At 38.0% G+C, this 20,119-nt stretch overlaps 1 protein-coding gene across 3 annotated transcripts in view; it reads right to left on the bottom strand.

Annotated features, from left to right (window-relative positions):
• The window catches only part of LOC135109626 (cytochrome P450 2L1-like), a 126,793-nt gene that overhangs the window by 3,542 nt on the left and 103,132 nt on the right, over positions 1 to 20,119 (bottom strand). Inside the window, exons 9-10 of one of the 3 annotated variants that reach the window (XM_064021060.1) lie at positions 17,253 to 17,394; positions 9,882 to 10,077 (exon numbers count right to left, since the gene is read on the bottom strand). In XM_064021060.1, coding sequence (XP_063877130.1) covers positions 9,882 to 10,077; positions 17,253 to 17,394 — 338 coding nt within the window. Of the gene's footprint in view, positions 1 to 6,237; positions 10,078 to 17,252; positions 17,395 to 20,119 lie in introns of those variants that run through there. The other 2 variants (XM_064021061.1, XM_064021062.1) reach the window with 2 other exon arrangements.

Raw genomic sequence — 20,119 nt, 5'->3', positions numbered from 1 at the left:
TGTTCAGTGTAGAAAAGGGGGACAGTTGAGTGTCACTGAAGAAAAGGGGATAGTTGTCTGGAAGGTTGTGTCGAGTTGATAGATGGAGGAATTGAGTTTTTGAGGCATTGAACAATACCAAGTTTGCTCTGCCCCAATCAGAGATTTTAGAAAGATCAGAAGTCAGGCGTTCTGTGGCTTCCCTGCGTGATATGTTTACCTCCTGAAGGGTTGGACGTCTATGAAAAGACGTGGGAAAGTGCAGGGTGGTATCATCAGCGTAGGAGTGGATAGGACAAGAAGTTTGGTTTAGAAGATCATTAATGAATAATAAGAAGAGAGTGGGTGAGAGGACAGAACCCTAAGGAACACCACTGTTAATAGATTTAGGAGAAGAACAGTGACCGTCTACCACAGCAGCAATAGAACCGTCAGAAAGGAAACTTACATGAGATGAAGTTACAGAGAGAAGGATAGAAACCGTAGGAGGGTAGTTTGGAAATCAAAGCTTTGTGCCAAACTCTATCAAAAGTTTTTGATATGTCAAAGGCAACAGCAAAAGTTTCACCAAAATCTCTAAAAGAGGATGACCAAGACTCAGTAAGGAAAGCCAGAAGATCACCAATAGAGCGGCCTTGACGGAACTCATACTGGCGATCAAATAGAAGGTTGTGAAGTGATAGATGTTTAAGAATCTTCCTGTTGAGGATAGATTCAAAAACTTTAGAGAGGCAGGAAATTAAAGCAATAGGACGGTAGTTTGAGGGATTAGAAAGGTCACCCTTTTTAGGAACAGGTTGAATGTAGCCAAACTTCCAGCAAAAAGGAAAGGTAGATGTTGACAGACAGAGCTGAAAGAGTTTGACTAGGCAAGGTGCAAGCACGGAGGCACAGTTTCGGAGAACAATAGGAGGGACCCCATTAGGTCCATAAGCCTTCCGAGGGTTTAGGCCAGCGAGGGCATGGAGAACATCATTGCGAAGAATTTTAATAGGTGGCATGAAGTAGTCAGAGGGTGGAGGAGAGGGAGGAACAAGCCCAGAATCGTCCAAGGTAGAATTTTTAGCAAAGGTTTGAGCAAAGAGTCCAGCTTTAGAAATAGATGTGATAGCAGTGGTGCCATCTGGTTGAAATAGAGGAGGGAAAGAAGAAGAAGCAAAGTTATTGGAGATATTTTTGGCTAGAAGCCAGAAATCACGAGGGGAGTTAGATCTTGAAAGGTTTTGACAATTTCTGTTGATGAAGGAGTTTTTGGCTAGTTGGAGAACAGACTTGGCATGGTTCCGGGCAGAAATATAAAGTGCATGAGATTCTGATGATGGAAGGTTTAAGTACCTTTTGTGGGCCACCTCTCTATCATGTATAGCATGAGAACAAGCTGTGTTAAACCATGGTTTAGAAGGTTTAGGACGAGAAAAAGAGTGAAGAATGTATGCCTCCATGCTAGACACTATCATCTCTGTTATGCGCTCAGCACACAAAGACGGGTCTCCGACACGGAAGCAGTAGTCATTCCAAGGAAAATCAGCAAAATACCTCCTCAGGTCCCCCCAACTAGCAGAGGCAAAACGCCAGAGGCGCCTTCGCTTAGGGGGATCCTGAGGAGGGATTGGAGTGAAAGGACAAGATAAAGATATGAGATTGTGATCGGAGGAGCCCAACGGAGAAGAAAGGGTGATAGCATAAGCAGAAGGATTAGAGATCAGGAAAAGGTCAAGAATGTTGGGCGTATCTCCAAGACGGTCAGAAATACGAGTAGGGTGTTGCACCAATTGCTCTAGGTCATGGAGGATAGCAAAGTTGTAGGCTAGTTAAGTAGTCAAAGAATTTCTTATAGTCACAGGAGTTAGGTGAGAGGTATACAGCACAGATAAATTTAGTATGAGAGTAACTCTGTAGTCGTAGCCAGATGGTGGAAAACTCGGAAGATTCAAGAGCGTGGGCACGAGAGCAGGTTAAGTCATTGCGCACATAAACGCAGCATCCAGCTTTGGATCGAAAATGAGGATAGAGAAAGTAGGAGGGAACAAAAAAGGGGCTACTGTCAGTTGCCTCAGGATGCACGTCCTTCTTTATATAAATCTTGTTATATACATCACATAAAGACTTCAGAGTTTTGGCCTTCTCCAGCACAACATTCGTCTCGTATCTGCTGGCCACGGTGAGAAGTTCTGGACACCGCCGTGGTGTGCCGTCTGTGTTGTAGTTGTTACCAAGTCGGCGAACAGCACACACCTCCGTAGCGACGACACCCACCTTCATCCATAATTTCTTGACCTTCTCAGCATTCGAAGTAGCGCCCTCCAAGCTTTCATGTTCGTCTGGGACGACTCCAGTAATGACCAGGTTACTTACCTGTTGTTCCTTCCTGTCGATATTTTCGAGAAATCGTTGTTGTCTTTCTAATATCTCAGCTTGTTTATCGATTTGTGACTGAAGCTATGTAATCTTATTTTTTTAGAGTTGAGCTGTCTTTAGTTGCAATTAGCCTCTACAGTCATATTATTCATCAGTATGTCTACTTTTGTAGTGACAGTTTGCAAAGCATCATCTTGAGAGGACAAGATACTATCGATGAGGTCATCTTTTGTCACCGACTTCAATTGATTAAGCTGCATGTTCCTCAGCTCAAAAAAGGGTTTTGCCGTGACTGGACATGTTAGTGACTGATTACTCTCTCTTAAATTACAAAATTCAAGAAAGAGCTCAGGATTTTATTTTTGTCTTGGTAACAATTAGCTCTAGTGCGCATGCGAGGGCATGGAAAATTGACTGAGGGAAAGTATAGTCAGGACTTCCAAGTATAACTGGCTACATCTACTCAGCCCAAAATCTTCGTCACTCCATAATACTCTCAACTTGCACTTATTACATTCACAAAGATTTTCAGCCAGTATCAGCATTTGCAGCCTGGGCTGAGAGTTCTTCACCTCCCACATGAACACATACACACACAATCTTTTACTTTAGCTTCTAATTCAGAGTTTAAGCCTGGTCATTAAAAGAAGTTCCTTGCCAGTGCTTTCATCCTTACCACTCCCGGGTGTCCTTCGTGCAGCTCAGACAGTAATAGCTCTCTGCCTCGAGCAGGGATCACCACTCTGGATCCTCACACCAAGCGTCTTTGAAGTACAGAGAATTCAGCTTTCCGACGATGATACATCTGGAAGTCATAAACGACGTCCTCTGGCCAACTCCTTCACTATAGCCAATACAGGATCCTTAGATGTCCATGAAGGTATCCTGGCCGCCGTAACTGGCGTGCTCTTAAGTGAAGTCATCAAGATCTCCTCCGGTGCCGCCTCTCTTATAGCACTGACAATCTTACTACCTGGTTTCAGAGAACAATAGGAGGGACCCCATCAGGTCCATAAGCTTTCCGAGAGTTTAGGCCAGCTAGGGCATGGAAAACATAAATGCGAAGAATTTTAATAGGCAGCATGAAGTAGTCAGAATGTGGAAAGAACCAGCCCTTACTCATCCACGTAGAGCTTTTAGCAAAGATTTGAAAGAAGAGTTCAGCTTTAGGGATAGATGTGATAGAAGAGGTGCAATCTGGTTGAAATAAAGGAGGGAAAGAAGAAGCAAAGTTATTGGAGATGTTTTTGGCTAGATGTCAGAAGTCACGAGGGAAGTTCAGATTTTGGAAGATTTAGACACTTTCTATTAATGAAGGAGTCTTTGGCTGGTTGGAGAACAGACTTGACATGGTTCCGGGCAGAAATATAAAGCGCATGAGATTCTGGTTATGGAAGGTTCAAGTATCTTTTGTGGGCCACCTCTCTATCATGTATAGCACAAGAACAGGCTGTGTTAAACCAAGATTTGAAATGATTAGGTCGAGAAAAAGAGTGAGGAATGTACGGCTCCATGCCAGACACTGTCACCTCAGTTATGGGCTCGGCACACAGAGACGGGTCTCTGACACGGAAGCAATAGTCATTCTAAGGAAAATCAGCAAAATACCTCAACTGGCAGAGGTAAAATGCCAGAGGCACCTCCGTTTAGGAGGATCTTGAGGAGGGATTGGAGTGATAGAACGAAATACAGATATGGGATTGTGATCGGAGGATCTCAACGCATAAGATAAGGTAACAGCATAAGCAGAAGCATTAGAGGTTAGGAAAAGATCAAGAATGTTGGGCGTATCTCCAAGACGGTCTGGAATACGAATGTGCTCCACTTTAGAAGTTAAGTAGTCACATTTATCTTGAATTCTAACCGTGTTGTCTCTTTCTTTTGTTGTAACCACCTTACCCTCTTCTTATATCTTCTTTTTCTCAGCCTTGGCATGTTTAACTGCAGGCTCAGCACCACCATTTTATATTGTGGTGCTACGTGGTCACCTTTTACTTCACTTATGTTTGATCGCCTGTACATATTATATAGCCTATAATTTATGTACTGCATTGGTTCCATTCTTATAGGAAACGGTATGCTCTTCCCTATTCTTCCTATATATATATATATATATATATATATATATATATATATATATATATATATATATATATATATATATATATATATATATATATATATATATATAATATATAATATAATATATAATCTCGATATATACATCTTTAACGCGCTGCCCTTGAAAAATCCTTTTTTGCTTGAAAAAGATGTTACGTTATATTTCGAGACAGGAAGGATTACAGAACATTTAAGATATTTTATATATCTACGCAGATAAGGTTTTATTTCTTCATGAGGACAAAAGTCATAGCCTCCTTTTTGTCTCTTATCACGCGTCACAGGGAGTGGACTAATATATATATATATATATATATTATATATATATATATATATATTATATATATATATATATATTAGTCCACTCCCTGTGACGCGTGATAAGAGACAAAAAGGAGGCTATGACTTTTGTCCTCATGAAGAAATAAAACCTTATCTGCGTAGATATATAAAATATCTTAAATGTTCTGTAATCCTTCCTGTCTCGAAATATAACGTAACATCTTTTTCAAGCAAAAAAGGATTTTTCAAGGGCAGCGCGTTAAAGATGTATATATCGAGATTGAATCTAAATTTGCGATGTTAGAAGAGCATTTATCACTCTTAAACTTAGTCAATTAAACAAAACAATGACAACGAAGCGAATTAGATCAGTTTCAGTGTGGAATTATATAGAGCACACGTTGTCTGATGTATCGCATGCTTAAGTCTGTAAAGACAAGCTGAAATGGAATGGAATTACATCAGACATGAAACACCTCCGCACTAGACATCCCACTGAATATGCAAGTTGATATAAGCCCAAGCATGTATATTATTGAACAAATCCTGTGTGAGATAAGAGTGAAGATCAACTAAACGGTGCACCCATTCAGTATCCAACCCAGAGCCTCGGTCTCTTTTAACCGGAAATCGGTGATCATCCCCGCCAGTATTTTAGATGAGTCCTGGAACAGCTACACCCTTATAACCACCAAACAGCGCGCTGGCTCGGGTATTCACCAGCCGCGCTCTACCCCACGGAACCTGTCCCGGAACCGTTACATCCTGGTAACCGCCAGGCAGCGTGCTGGCGGTCCCGATTCCGACGGTTCCGCCCGCCCAAGGAACCTGTTCCTTAAATACTTGAATTGTTGGTTCCTGTCCACCACTACCACTGGCTGAGACACTCCGACTAAAATGAGACGCTCGCTCTCTCTCTCTCTCTCTCTCTCTCTCTCTCTCTCTCTCTCTCTCTCTCTCTCTCTCTCTCTCTCTCATGCACATTTATTTTTCGTTCGCCCTCTTTCCTTCTCCGGTTATACACGCCTTTATTCATATGAGTTATTAAGATGGCTGTTGGAAAGCATAAGACAGGTTTGTTTGCCTACTCGTGGAGGTAATGTAATGGAGCAGGCTTTCTATACCATGCAGCACTACCCTGCCCTTTACGAGTATGTGCCTCTCAGAGGCGGACTGGCTGGGAGTGGGAGGTCTGTACGCCGAGGAATCTGAAGCCAGACTCACTGCGGTGCAGTGAGTCGGACGTCTCATTCTAAACTGGCGTCTTATAATAAACTGCTACACCACCTCAACCCCGGAGCGACTGACTATGGCCAGCCGGGCGCGTCCTGTGGAGACACGCCGCACGGCCTATTCGATTTGCCAAGTGGAGAGAGAGAGACTTATTAGAGCGTCCTTGTTCCATCATTAAATCGAAAGCCATAAAAAAATAAATAAATAAATGAAATGAAATAAAATAAAATAAAATAAACATGTAGTCGTATATAATAACATATATTTCTTTTTTTTTTTTTTTAATAGTTAAGGCAAACCAAAGTGGCTGAAGAGATGCTGTTGCAATGACAAGGCGTCAACACAACAGTCCAATCCCTGGTGACGCCAAACTTGTTGTATGGCCAATCTCACCAGCTCGAAACGGGCAGCATACTGGGAGAAATTTGCCCAGTGTGACGCCGCCTTTAGGAATGTTTGCTAACTGGCTTGGATGTAATCTATCAACGAAATATTTATATATCTCATCACCATTTACTCCCCCTAATCTCTGCATCTCAGTCCCCCTTCCATTGTTTCCACTTCATCTTCCACCTGGCTAGACCTCTCCTCGCCCATCTCAGCATGTCTCCCCATACTTGCACCTCAGCATGTCTCCCCCTTTCTCACCCCCCTTACTCATCCGGCCATTTCTCACTTCATCCTGCCCTTCACTCTCACACCTCACTTCCCCTTCCTCACCTTGCCTTATCTCCCTCACCTCTGTTCTGGATCTCACCTGCCCATCCCTCTCCGTTCCTTGCCATTCAACTTCCTGGAGGTATGTACCTTCTTAATTCCTCAAAATCTGTTCTCCCAAAGTCAGGTATCTCACTAATGTTTTGCTTCTGGAAGCTTCCTCCCATTTTAATTTGTACCTAATTTCACAATGGTCATTGATACCTAGCTCTCCTCCAACCTCCACCTGTGTAACTACTTCCTTCTTGCTAGTCAGAATTATATCTAGAATATTATTCCCCCTTGTGAGGTCTAAAACTACAAAAAAAAAAAAAAAAAAAAAAAAATATATATATATATATATATATATATATATATATATATATATATATATATATATATATATATATATATATATATATATATATATATATATATATATATATATATATACCCTGAATTACATTAAGAAATTTCTCTGCTTCACTGTTACCTACCTTCAGGCTTCAGTCAATATTCCTAAACTTAAAATTTACCTCAAATACCTGACTATCTGCCTGCTCAGTTTAGCTCTTGTCATGGTGAGTTCCTAACTTCCGTTGTAGTATTTGGTGACACGTACACTAATCCCAGCACTATTGATTGCGGTCCTTCCTAAATATGAAACCATATCGACTCTGTTTTCCTATCTGTTTTTGTGTTGCTGTTAAAACAACATTGTAATATGTCCCTAACATAAAACGCGAAGCCTCCTCTCTTATTCCACCTGTCTTTATAGAATAGTGTATAACCATCTATCTGAGCCCCTAGATTAATTATTTTTCCTGACATATCTAAGTAAGTTTCTATTAAAGCAATGATATCATTTACTTTATGTAGGAAGGCCAAAGGCAAGAAAAATTCCCCCCGCCCAAAAAAAAACGTCCCACTGAGATGCCGGTCCCTGAAGAGTGTCCAAAGCGTTAGTCAAAAATTGAAGGATAAGTGTCTTGAAACCTACCTCTTGAAGATATTCGACTCATAGGAAGGTGGAAATACAGAAGCAGGCAGAGAGCTCCAGATTTTATCAGAGAGAGGGATGAATGTTTGAGAATACTGATTAACTTTTGCATTAGAGAGCTAGACAGAATAGGGATGAGAGAAAAAAGAAATTCTTGTGCGACGAGGCTGGGGGAGGAGGGGAAGCATGCAGTTAACAAGATCAGAAGAACAGTTAGCATGAAAGTAGCGGTAGAAGATAGCAAGAGATGCAACATTGCAGCGATGAGAAGGAGGCTGAAGACATTTAGAGGAGAGGAGTTGAGAAGTACGAGAAGTACTAGTTTCCACCCTGTCTAGAAGAGCCGTATGAGTGGAACCACCCCATACATGTGAAACACACTCCATACATGGACGGATAAGGCCCCTGTACAAAGTTAGCAGCTGGAAGTTTGAGCGCCTAACTTCATAGAAACTGTTTTAGATTGAGATGAGATGTGAAGTATCCAGTTTAGATTTTAAGTAAAGGACAGACCGAGGATGTTTAGTGTAAGAGAGGGAGGACAGTTGAGAGGGGATAGTTGTCTGGAAGGTTGAATCTATTTGATAGATGAAAGAATTGAGTTTTTGTGGCATTGAAAAATACTCAGTTTACTGTGCCCCAATCAGAAATTTTAGAAAGATCAGAAATCAGGCGTTATGTGGTTTCCCTGCGTGAACTGTTTACTTCCTAAAGGGTTGGACGTCTACGAAAAGGCGTGGAAAAGTGTAGGGCTGTATCACCAGCGTTTAATTTACTTTTTTCTTATCTTGGGTCTACAGCGTTTGTAGGCTTGGATCCTCGAGAATTTGATGGGCGATATGCAATTGCAAGCTCCCTCTTGGAGGCTTGGACGTTCAATCTTAAGCGAAGACGTTGGCAGAAAAGTGACACCTTGTAGAGGCCCATGCTCTACTCCAGAACTTAATGAGTTTGTCCTCGAAGGTAGAGTTGACCCCGAGTGGGGTCATGTAATTAGTGGGGTGCCACAGGGATCAGTATTAGGGCCATTGTTATTTCTAATATATATCAATGACTTGGATAGTGGAATTAGTAGTGATGTTAGTAAATTTGCGGATGACACAAAGATAGGTAGATTAACTAGGTCAGAATCGGATGCCATCGCCCTGCAGGCAGACTTAGATAGAATGAATGAATGGACGGATAGATGGCAAATGCAATTTAATATCAATAAATGCAAAGTGCTTAGCGTAGGTAGAGGAAACCCACACAATAGGTACACATTAGAGAACCAAGCTCTGGTAGGTACAGGGTACGAGAATGATTTAGGAGTTATAGTTAGCTCTGAACTCCGTCTAGGGAAACAATGCATAGAAGCCAGAAACAAGGCAAATAGGGTACTAGGATTAATTTTTATGAGTGTTAAGAGTAGAAGGCCGGAATTAATATTAAAGTTATACTTGGCGCTGGTCAGACCTCATCTAGACTACGCTGTGCAGTTCTGGTCCCCACATTACAGGAAAGATATAGGTCTATTAGAATCAGTACAGAGGAGAATGACTAAAAGGATACAGGGGATGAGGAGTATTCCTTACGAGGCGAGGTTGAAGCTGTTAAATTTACATTCTTTAGAGAGACGTAGGTTAAGAGGGGACCTGATAGAAGTCTTTAAGTGGTATGAGGGTTATAACAAGGGAGATGTAAACAAAATTCTTAGGATCAGCAATCAGGGTAGAACAAGAAATAACGGGTTCAAGCTTGAAAAATTTAGGTTTAGGAAGGAGATAGGAAAAAAATTTGTTCTCAAATAGAGTGGTAGATGAGTGGAACGGACTCAGTAATCATGTAGTTAGTGTTAGGACACTAGAGAGCTTTAAGAGAAGATTAGACAAGGTTATGGATGCGGATAACAGATGGAAATAGGTAGGTGTGTTTCATACAGGGACTGCCACGTGTAAGCCTGGTCGCTTCTTGTAGCTTCCTTATTTCTTATGTTCTTATGTTCTTAAATGAATCTCTGACACTCATGAGTGTCTTGAAGATGTAATTTCCATATATGTAATTTCACAACTTCAGTGGCCACAACAGGGTAGTTTACCAAAATATATCCTCCTTAAATCAATAAGAATGTACCTTGGAAATTCACAAAACGTAATTCTGATATAATCGTAACCATGAAAAGTATCATTTAGTAGTTATTCAGTAATGTATCTACTTCAGTAATGTTATCTACTTCTCTGCTTCACTCTTCCTCTCTGTAATGGTGATCCTGTAGGGCTTTGGAGAATTGAGACTAAATTCTTTTGGGTCGTTTTCTGTTGAAAGCGGCTCTCCCTCTGGTGCTGTGAATGTGAAGTTTTGAAGCAACGCTGCTAGGAAAACTACCACTTCCACTCGTGCCAGCGATTCTCCCAGACAAACACGACGTCCTGAAAATGTCCAGTCATAGAATGAGCGATAGTATGATTGTTCGTTAACAGTAAATACGTTAATTTTGAAGATTATTTAGAAATGTTGCATGTGTTTGAAAAGAAGACCACTAAAGACCACACAATACTCGTATATACAAGTCAGTTTCATAATCACTTAAAACTTGGCATTTGCCACCATCATCTATGGATATATCAATCCTTTTCGTGAAATTATCCAGTGATTACACAATTACCACGTTCTTGATAAGTTTATTCCACTCACCTTCTTTTGTAATTATGATTTATTTTTCTTTCGTCTAATTTTCGTCTTGTTTATAAACATTCGCATGGGTTATAAATTGATTCTCTAATGAAAATAACCCAATTTATTATCAACTTTGTTGAATTCTCCAATTCATTTAAAGGCTGAAGCCATTTCACCATCCATGCTCTTTTCCATGGAATATAGGTTAAAGTGTTTTAATCTATCATGGTAATGGTGAGGCGTTCAGTTACTGAATCATCCCCGCATTCCATCTTTGAATAGATAGATTCTACTCTGCAAATATCCTCTTTTTAATAAGGAGAGCAAAACTACAGCATAATATGAATGTTACTGTTATTATTTACCCTCGTATTGATCAAAGAATTACTTTATTTACTGTGTTACAAACACTAATACACTGCTTTATAAGTAGGAAATCGGAAGATATGCACTGTAACTCCTAAATCTCTTTTTAATGAAGGTCGTTATACCTATGCTCGTGACCTTTAAGATATACATAGATATTTATTTATTTATTTGTTTGTTTATTTACTTTTAACCTACATGGGAAGTATCACACGTATTGATGTTGAATTCTATTTACTAATTTTCTAATTACATAATGTTGAAGTCTCCTTCGCGTCTTTCTCGAACTGAATTAATCAATCTACCTTGGTTTTGTATAAAATTTTATTCATCCCCGAATATAAATCATTAATGTAGTTTACGAGAAGTAGAGTCGAGAACATATTCCTAGAGAGCCCCATTTATAACTTCAGCAGATTATGATTTCAATCAAGCCAGTAATGTACTAATGCACACTACTGCATATTTCGTGAACTTTAATCTTGTATAGTCTTTCATGAAACTGTCGGAAGCCTTGTTGAGATCAAAATCATAATTATCATCGTTATCCGCGATTCGACTTTTTTTTTTTTTTTTTTACCCATGCTAGGAGTCGATAATTAACTTATGTGTGTCTATGTGTTCATATATTCTTTTAACTGTGAAATTCTAGTATTTTGCTTTTCGTTGATGTTAAACTAATAGGGCGGTAATACGACACCACTTTTATCAACTGGTTTGAAAACTGACACTATATTGGCATGTATCCAAACATTAGCCGCTATATATATAATTACTGACGAGGTAAATCCATACATTAGCCATTACATCCATATTTATTGACTAGATAAAATTAATAATCTCGTCGAGGATACGAAAATAATGGTTTTACACTCTGGCCCTTGCAAATTAACTTTTTTTGGGGTTATTTTTTTTTGAGGATATTGTCCCCAATTCTGCAAATATTACTTACGTTTTCTTTTCTCACTGGATACATTTAGTCTAAGGGCAGAATTTTTTCTTTTTAGTTCAGTATGAAATAATCGCTGAGCACCTCAGCCATGTTGTCATTACAGTATAATATCTAACCATCTCTGTTTAGAGTAAAGGGTCGCGACCCCTTGCGATGTACGCCGTGGCTTGGCAGGGGAGTGGGGCAATGGCGAAGTCTTGGTTAAAGAAGTATATCCCTTGGGGCGCATTTCCGCAATCCAAAAATTGTCATCTTCCCCTATACCTATGAAACAGCTGGGGAGCTCCTTTATCCGGGCCGTCGCTGGGTTTCGAACTCTGGCCAATAGCCCAATGAAATCCCCCTACCCTCGCCTTGTTGACTAGTACCATCAGATCCATAAAAAAGTCATTTTTCCTCCATGATTTTTTTTTTCTTTCATGGTTTTCGTTTGCGTTATTTCTTAATTTTACAAATTCTATTTGCGTAAAACAGCCGTTTTTTCCGAATTTGGATGTGAGTGAACTTGATTTTGTCGTCAGCTGTAACTGAAACTAGTAACTCTAGCTAACCTTAGGTGGAAACTTGTACGGAGCAAAATTTTTTAATTCTTGGGAGCATGAAAACTAAAAATAGAACAGACTGGAGGTCAAGGATGACAAGAGATTGGCTCTAACATATTTGGCCACGAATTTCCAGAAATGCTGCTCAGACGCAAGACCAGCAATCTCGCTAACCGCGTTGATTGCCTGTTGAAAACTAAGTAATTTATAGTGATCTTACTGAAGCAATTACAGTTCATTTGTTTCATTTCCTTCTTCGAGTGGAGTGAGGGGGGTTCTAATTTTGCTACCGCACGTCTCTACAACCCACCGCTCCTCCTGGGCCCTGGAGGGAACAAAGATGATTTGCCCAGGAGTTCCTTTTGGTGTCCATTGCATATAAAAAATGCGATTTCAGTCTCGGAAAAACCTCCTTTAAAGTAACTTTTGACGGCACATTTTCTTATTTTATGACATTTCTTCGTCAGACCCACCGTTTTCCCGTATTTTGCATATTTCTACTTGTCGAGCGCGCAAAATGCGCAAATTATATGCCATAACTCACTTCATATACGGGATAGCCAGTTTTAGTTGGTCTCATCAGACGCAGCAGTGACTGTAGAATCAAGATGTATGGTAGAAACTTGTATTTTCTCCAGATTTTCTTAATTTTGTATAGCTAGGCAACAATGGATGAAATTAAAGATATGGAAGGGGATGAAAATAAGAGGAATGGATATAAATAACATTCGATACACAGATATCACTGTAGTATTAACAGCTTCAAAATAGAAACTTCAGCAGCTACTGAGGAAACTAAATGAAGCTTGTATACAGAAAGGTATCACGGTGAATGCTGCAAAAACAGCGGTAATGGTAACAACTAAAAAGAAAGAAAGTAAGGTACACAAGTACTTCCAGGAGACAAACGACTAAAGCAAGTAAAAAGTTTAAGATATCGTGGATCGATTACAACAAAATAATATAAGAAAATAAGAAATGCTGCAAGAAATCATCAGGGCAATATATGGCAGCCCCTGTATGAGACATACCTATTTCAACCTCCATTTTCCTCTTCATAAAGCTCCCTAATGACTTAGCACTAATAACATGATTACTGAGTGTGTTATAATAAATTATCCCAGATCAAGTAATAAAATCCCGAACAGAGATAGCAGAGCGAACCGTTGAAAAAGTTGAAATCCTAAATAACTTATTTATAAAATGGAATTTTACGATGCAGGTCTCTAAAGTGTTTTGTGCGGTCGACTCTAATGTATAGCAGTAAAGCTTGGTTAATGAGCAATGTGATAAAAAAAAAAAAAAGAATACAATTGATATGACCGTAGCGTGTTATCAAGGACGAAGTACTAAGAAGAACACGTATGAATATAACGCTCCTGAGAACCATTCGATGGAGGAAATTAGCATGAGAAAGCCATGTGATGAGAGGAGTACCGGAGAAAACCTGCATAGTGGGAGTAATACAAGGGAAAGGAGAAATACCTGGACAGCTTGGTACTAGATACTGGAGACAACAGGAGGGCATACGATTTAATGAAAGAAGCAGAAGACGTTCCATGCTCGCCAACGTCAAAGACAGGACACATCGATAAGATAGGTACTCTTTTACTTGGACATGATCTCGCTCTTTCACTGCATCACACGCACATCTCAAATTCTGATATTCCACAACTCGCTCTCTTCGCGTAGTTCATTGTCAAAACTTTCTTGTCACACCCAAATCATTTTGTTACTATCCTTATCAGACCTGCTTCCTTCTCAACGCTGACATCCAACAATATTCCCTCCACATGCCTGGCCATGGACATAAAATCTATTATTGTCTTATCAGTGATCTTTTTCATCCACTCTCATTAACTAAGCTTACTTAAAAATATTCCATATAAGGTAATCTATCATTGAACTTGATTGTTTATGACAAAAAAATGCTCTAATGTAATATTTTCAATGGCTTTTCCATCTTTCTTTTAATTAATTTATTTTTTTGTTTCTGCACGCATGTGCTTGATCTTGTTGCATTATGTACACGAATTGCATATGTGTTATGATTGCTTAACGAATTTTGGTTGGATTCCTGATAATAATAAAAAAATAATAACAAATCATTATGAAAACATTTTAATAACTGATAATTGTTCGTCTTTAAGAAAAAAAAAAAAATCTTTGGAGGGTACAGTACAGTTGCCGTTACGATCTAAAACAAGAATACATGTTAAAACAAAATATAACCTGAGTCTGGGATTCTCCGATTATTCATTGACTTTTCAAAAAATAGAAAAGAAAAGAAACTTGAACAATGCACTATACTAAAATCAACTGATCGGAGACAAATATTCAATCCATGATTAACATATTCTAGCGCATTATGGGATATATTTCTTACCGAATCAACATTGCTGAACATTCTAATATGATTTTTTTTCCATTGTGAATATCATTTTCCAAATCCTTTGTTTAGAGGCACCGTCCTGTTTCTGATAGGCCAGGGAAACCGAAATAAAAAAAAATATATATATATATATATATATATATATATATATATATATATATATATATATATATATATATATATATATATATATATATATATATATATATATATATATATATATATATATATATATATATATATATATATATATATATATATATATATATATATATATATATATATATATATATATATATATATATATATTCGCGATTAGAACTCCCGCCGACATAAGCGTTTCATTACACAAACTGGCAACTTGTCCCTTCTCGGCGGAGAGAAAATAATTACATGGCAACTTAGGTTAGCCCTCACATGTTTTTGAAGGAATAGAGTAACGGATTCAGTGTTTGACATATTGACATAAAGGAAAGTTATTTATTTATTTATTTTTTTTTTTTTGTGACCGCTTCTTGCTTCGGCTGACAAAACGGCTGTTTGTTTTAAACAGTGTTGTACTGTGATGTGTGATGCCTGAAAAAAAATATACATGCCACGATTACATATCACGATTGTTAGAGTTTCACTAGAATGGTGAAGCAAATTGAAAAAAAAAAATAAATACGCTGCATAACTATTGGCAATGAAGACTGTGTTGATGAAAAAATGGCGTGATAAGGGAGGAGAGGATGTGCCTCACGACAAACACAGTCGTGGGTCGCCCCAAAATGTTTGACAACATCTTACATGATATCAAGAGACAGTTAAAGGTACATTTTCAGGGTAAAAAAAAAAAAAAAAAAAGAAAAAAACTTCGTGGGGGCTCCCCACCATCGCGTTTGTGGTGAGGCACATCTCTCTCTTCCCTCATCGCTGCATTTCCTCACCAACGCTCACCTCTCCAACGTCTTTTTAATGCCAATAGTTATGTGGCGCATCTTTCAGTTTGTTTTAACTATCTAGGAAACTCTAAAACTCGTACTATACAATCGTGACTTATACATTTTCCTGGCATCGCACATCACCTCAGTAGAACATTTTATTTAAAACAAATACAGCTTTTTTGTTAGCCGAAGCACGGAGCGGTCACCAGAGCTAACTTTCCCTTATATCAATATGTCAGATACTGGATCCGTTATTCTGCTTACAAAACCATATGAAGGCTAACTTAAGTTTTCATCTAGTTATATATATATATATATATATATATATATATATATATATATATATATATATATATATATATATATATATATATATATATATATATATATATATATATATATATACACACACACACGACCTAATAAAAAAATAGAATTTTCCTTACTACCGTCACATCTTAAGATTGATCTTTATGATGTTATGCGGTGTTATACGCAGACATTATATTCTTAGTGATCTCTGTGACAATTAAATTGTGAAAGTCGCTTCCAAAAGTACCATTAAAGGACAGCAAACTCTCAATGAAAAAAAAAAAAAAACGGGAACAAATGACATTTACGATGGAGGATTTTCGCCAGCGAATCAGAGATGCTAGTCAACCACCTAACCATTGCCTATTTTTGGCAGAAAGAAATACTTGTAAATAATTATAAGCATTTGTCAAGAGTAAAACTGAAACTTGATCCGTTTAACAATCCACCACAGAAATTTTTTGATAACGCGTAATAATGGCAACTGTTCTCAATGTCAAGATAATTAACTTCTCTGCTGTACTCCCTGTTTCTACTTGGTGACCTAATTTTCGTAGACAGAGTGAGCAAACTTAAAAAAGCCGCACACAATTACGCAGATTTACCGGTTGTCTTAAATTGTCGTGTTTGTGACGTTATTTGTTATTGATTTTTTTTTAATAGATTTAAGTAGTTTTTTTTACTTGCTGTCCTTTTTTTTTTTTTTATGAGATTTATTTGTTGTTTACCTGAAAGATAATTACAGCAGTAGGTAGATAGATAATAGAAGATACTGTGCATCAGCACTGTGTACACATGTATGCTAAATATTTTTGACAAAAAAATATTGGGTCTGCTTTACAAAAAAAAATTACATAATTATTTCATATCTAGGCACACCTGTTGCCAGACTCACGTATAGGATAAGGCAAGCACGGTCAGGCCCGCGTACCTTTCGCCTACTAGCCTACTAGCTATTGTTCTTCCCGTAATAGGTTTTTATATCAACAAGAAGATGATGTGTCTGCAATTCCTGATTGCGCATCAGAGAGTAGAAAAAGTGTCGATAAATATCCACGATTGGCCAATGTTTAATTAAAGGATGAGCTACCTTCTCAGGGAAAAGTGATAGGACCGGGAAACGAGTGTGGTGGTACTTGTGATTGCTACCAGGATGCGTTCAACTTGCCGTACGGTTATACTACTTGTGTTATACTACTTATATGCATAAGCTTATCTATATACAAATAGATCTGAAATTGCATGAATAACATCTATAATAAGTATAGCAGTGTTTTTCTTTTCTCTTTAACCTCACATATGTATATTCTCAATTGTTTCAAAAGGAATGCTTATGTGCTTATTAGCATGCTGAACTCACACACACACACATTCTCTCTCTCTCTCTCTCTCTCTCTCTCTCTCTCTCTCTCTCTCTCTCTCTCTCTCTCTCTCTTACCGACAGCAAAAGGCATCAGACCTTCTCTGTTCACGAACTTTCCTTCAGCATCTAGGAAATGCTCAGGATAAAACTGGTCAGGCTTCTCCCACAACTCAGGGTCTTTGTGGCAACATTCTAGGTGGGGTAATAGTACAGCACCCTGGGGGGTAAAGGCAAATACTGAGTACTGGTGGTGGGAGAAAGAGTTGCATTTTATGATATCGTTCAATACAGAATGGGCAGCTGGAATATGGAAAGAGTGAAGGAGGAAAATCGTGATAAAAGATTCAAGATGAGTAAGATTACATTTAAGTAAACTGTCAGACTCGCAATGAAATCCATACATTATATATATATATACGAGTATATATATATATATATATATATATATATATATATATATATATATATATATATATATATATATATATATATATATATATATATATATATATATATATATATATATATATATATATATATATATATATATATATATATATATATATATATATATATATATATATATATATATATATATATATATATATATATATATATATATATATATATATATATATATATATATATATATATATATATATATATATATATATATATATATATATATATATATATATATATAGATAGATAGATAGATAGATAGATAGATAGATAGATAGATAGATAGATAGATAGATAGAGAGAGAGAGAGAGAGAGAGAGAGAGAGAGAGAGAGAGAGAGAGAGAGAGAGAGAGAGAGAGAGAGAGAGAGAGAGAGAGAGAGAGAGATATCAGGATACCTAACTTTAGAAGAGCAGATGTTGAAGAATTAAGCGAGTCGATTGGCAACGGAGATATTGACAGATTTATGTTGTTGCGCAGCAACATTGCGCTCATATGGCGTCACTATGAAATTTAATTTTAAAAGCAACAAAATATTGCTTTTTAAATTTTAATATATAAAAAAAATGAAATGGTTAAAATATTAAAAAAAAATACAAAAAAAAGCTGTATACAAAAAAAGAAATGAGATGAACCATCAAATCTTTCATTATTGTTATTATTATTATTATTGTGTTATTATTGTCATTATTGTTAATAAAATGGTAGATTTCCTCTTTTGTATAACAGTTGCCTGTGTAACGCCATTTGTATAACCTGGTGCCAAATGCTGCTCTGAGTCTTCGGAAGCTAAGAACATCAACATTTGGCAAACATGCACTTTTCTTTGATACAATCTATAACCCAGTGCTTGTCCCTGATATTTCATCTGGTGGTGGCTTATCTACTTTCGCTCCAGTGGCTTTTGTTTGTTGTTGTTGTGTGTGAGTCTGCCTTCTCTGTGCCTGAGTGTATTTTTGTGTGTCTGTCGGTGTTGGGTAAGCCAGCGTTGTATTTGATATTTCTTCCCTTGAAGTGGTATTTGTTTCTATATTGTTTGGTTTAGTCTTCTGAGATGACAATTGCCGGAAAGTTGTTAGCTTTGTATAGTTTGTTGAGTTCTGCGTTGAAGAAGCCTGAATTAATTGAGTTGAGATAGCGTGCATGCATCACGTAAGATAAAATTTTGGTGTTTTTATCTATTAGGTTGCTCATAGGTGAATTGAGAGGGTTTTGTTGGATGAGTGGGTGGATGTTTTGTGTGGCTTGGCTATTTTCTTCTTTAACCTTTTCCTTATCCGGCATTTATTTGTTAGGGTGCTGTGAGGACCACCGCAATTTGTACATTTCTATATTGCCGCTTTACAGTTTTTCCAGGTGTGGTTTTCACTGGCACATTCTGAGCATAATTGCTATTTTGAGTATTTGGTGGCCTTCTTTGGTGTAACATCTCATGCAGGTAAGTACTGGGATGTATTCATCATTTTTGATGTTGTAGTGGGGAATACTCATGTGAAAAACCAATAGACTTTGTTCTATTGCTTTGTTTTTTTTTGCTGCAATGCAGCTGTTGAGGGCAAATTTGATGAATTTCGTTTTGGAGATCTTATAGATATTATCTATCCCGTCTTTTAGGAAGCTGTTCTCACTAATCAATCCTTCTTCCAGGTCTTTTCGGGTTTACTGTAGATGTGTTCATCGGTGTTCAGCAATACAATAGTTCTCTTAGCACGAATTTCTGTTGGTAGTACTGGCTTGAATTTCCCCTGCTTTAGAAGGTTTGTGGTGTTGGAGGAGAATATTTTGACTGCATCCTCATCAGTTCTGGAAAGATGCGTAGGGTATTGCTAGTATTTTTTGTTGTGATGATGTTATCTGTTGGTGTTGAGTTTCGTAGTGCCTGCAGGGCTCCAGAGAGTCAGTGTTTATCAGTATATTTTTGTTCCTGTGTTTGCCGTCCTCTATTGCAGCGTGGATGATCCGTCTGAGAGTCGGAAAAGTCCTGTGGTGGTGAAGGTTTGTTGTGTTACACGACCTGTCAGTACAGTAAATGTCCGCGTTACTTTTGGGGGTAACTTGTACCCCTTTTCTCGTTTTTGCTTTAAGGGTAGTTGGATCCGAGTTCTTCTTGGAGTCTACTATGATTGTAAAAGGTGCTTCTTCCCAAGGCGGCGGTTACCTGCAGTTTTCATCATATGGGGAGGTGCTGGAAGAAGTGGCGAGCCCCTATAGTTCGAAGAGTCACTGGTTGTGGATGCCCGTGTTGGTTTATGGAAGAGCTAATGTTTGTTTAATTGTGACAGCAAGTTCTCTGTTTTGTGTTCGTACGAATTTCATTGGGTGTCCTGCAGCAGCGGTGTAAATTCTTGTCCTAAATGGGGGTATTTGTACCTCGGCCTGTAAGGTCCTTACATCCGTCCATCTGGGAGCACCGGTTATAATCCTAAGTTCTGTATTGATTCTGGGACGGTCTTATTGTTTGAAGATTTTGTAGCCAGGCA

This window comes from Scylla paramamosain, chromosome 19 (assembly GCF_035594125.1).
Source record: "Scylla paramamosain isolate STU-SP2022 chromosome 19, ASM3559412v1, whole genome shotgun sequence".
Classification (NCBI taxonomy): Eukaryota; Metazoa; Arthropoda; class Malacostraca; order Decapoda; family Portunidae; genus Scylla; species Scylla paramamosain.
Note: the sequence above shows the minus strand (reverse complement) of the source record. Positions and strands in the feature narration are given on the sequence as shown.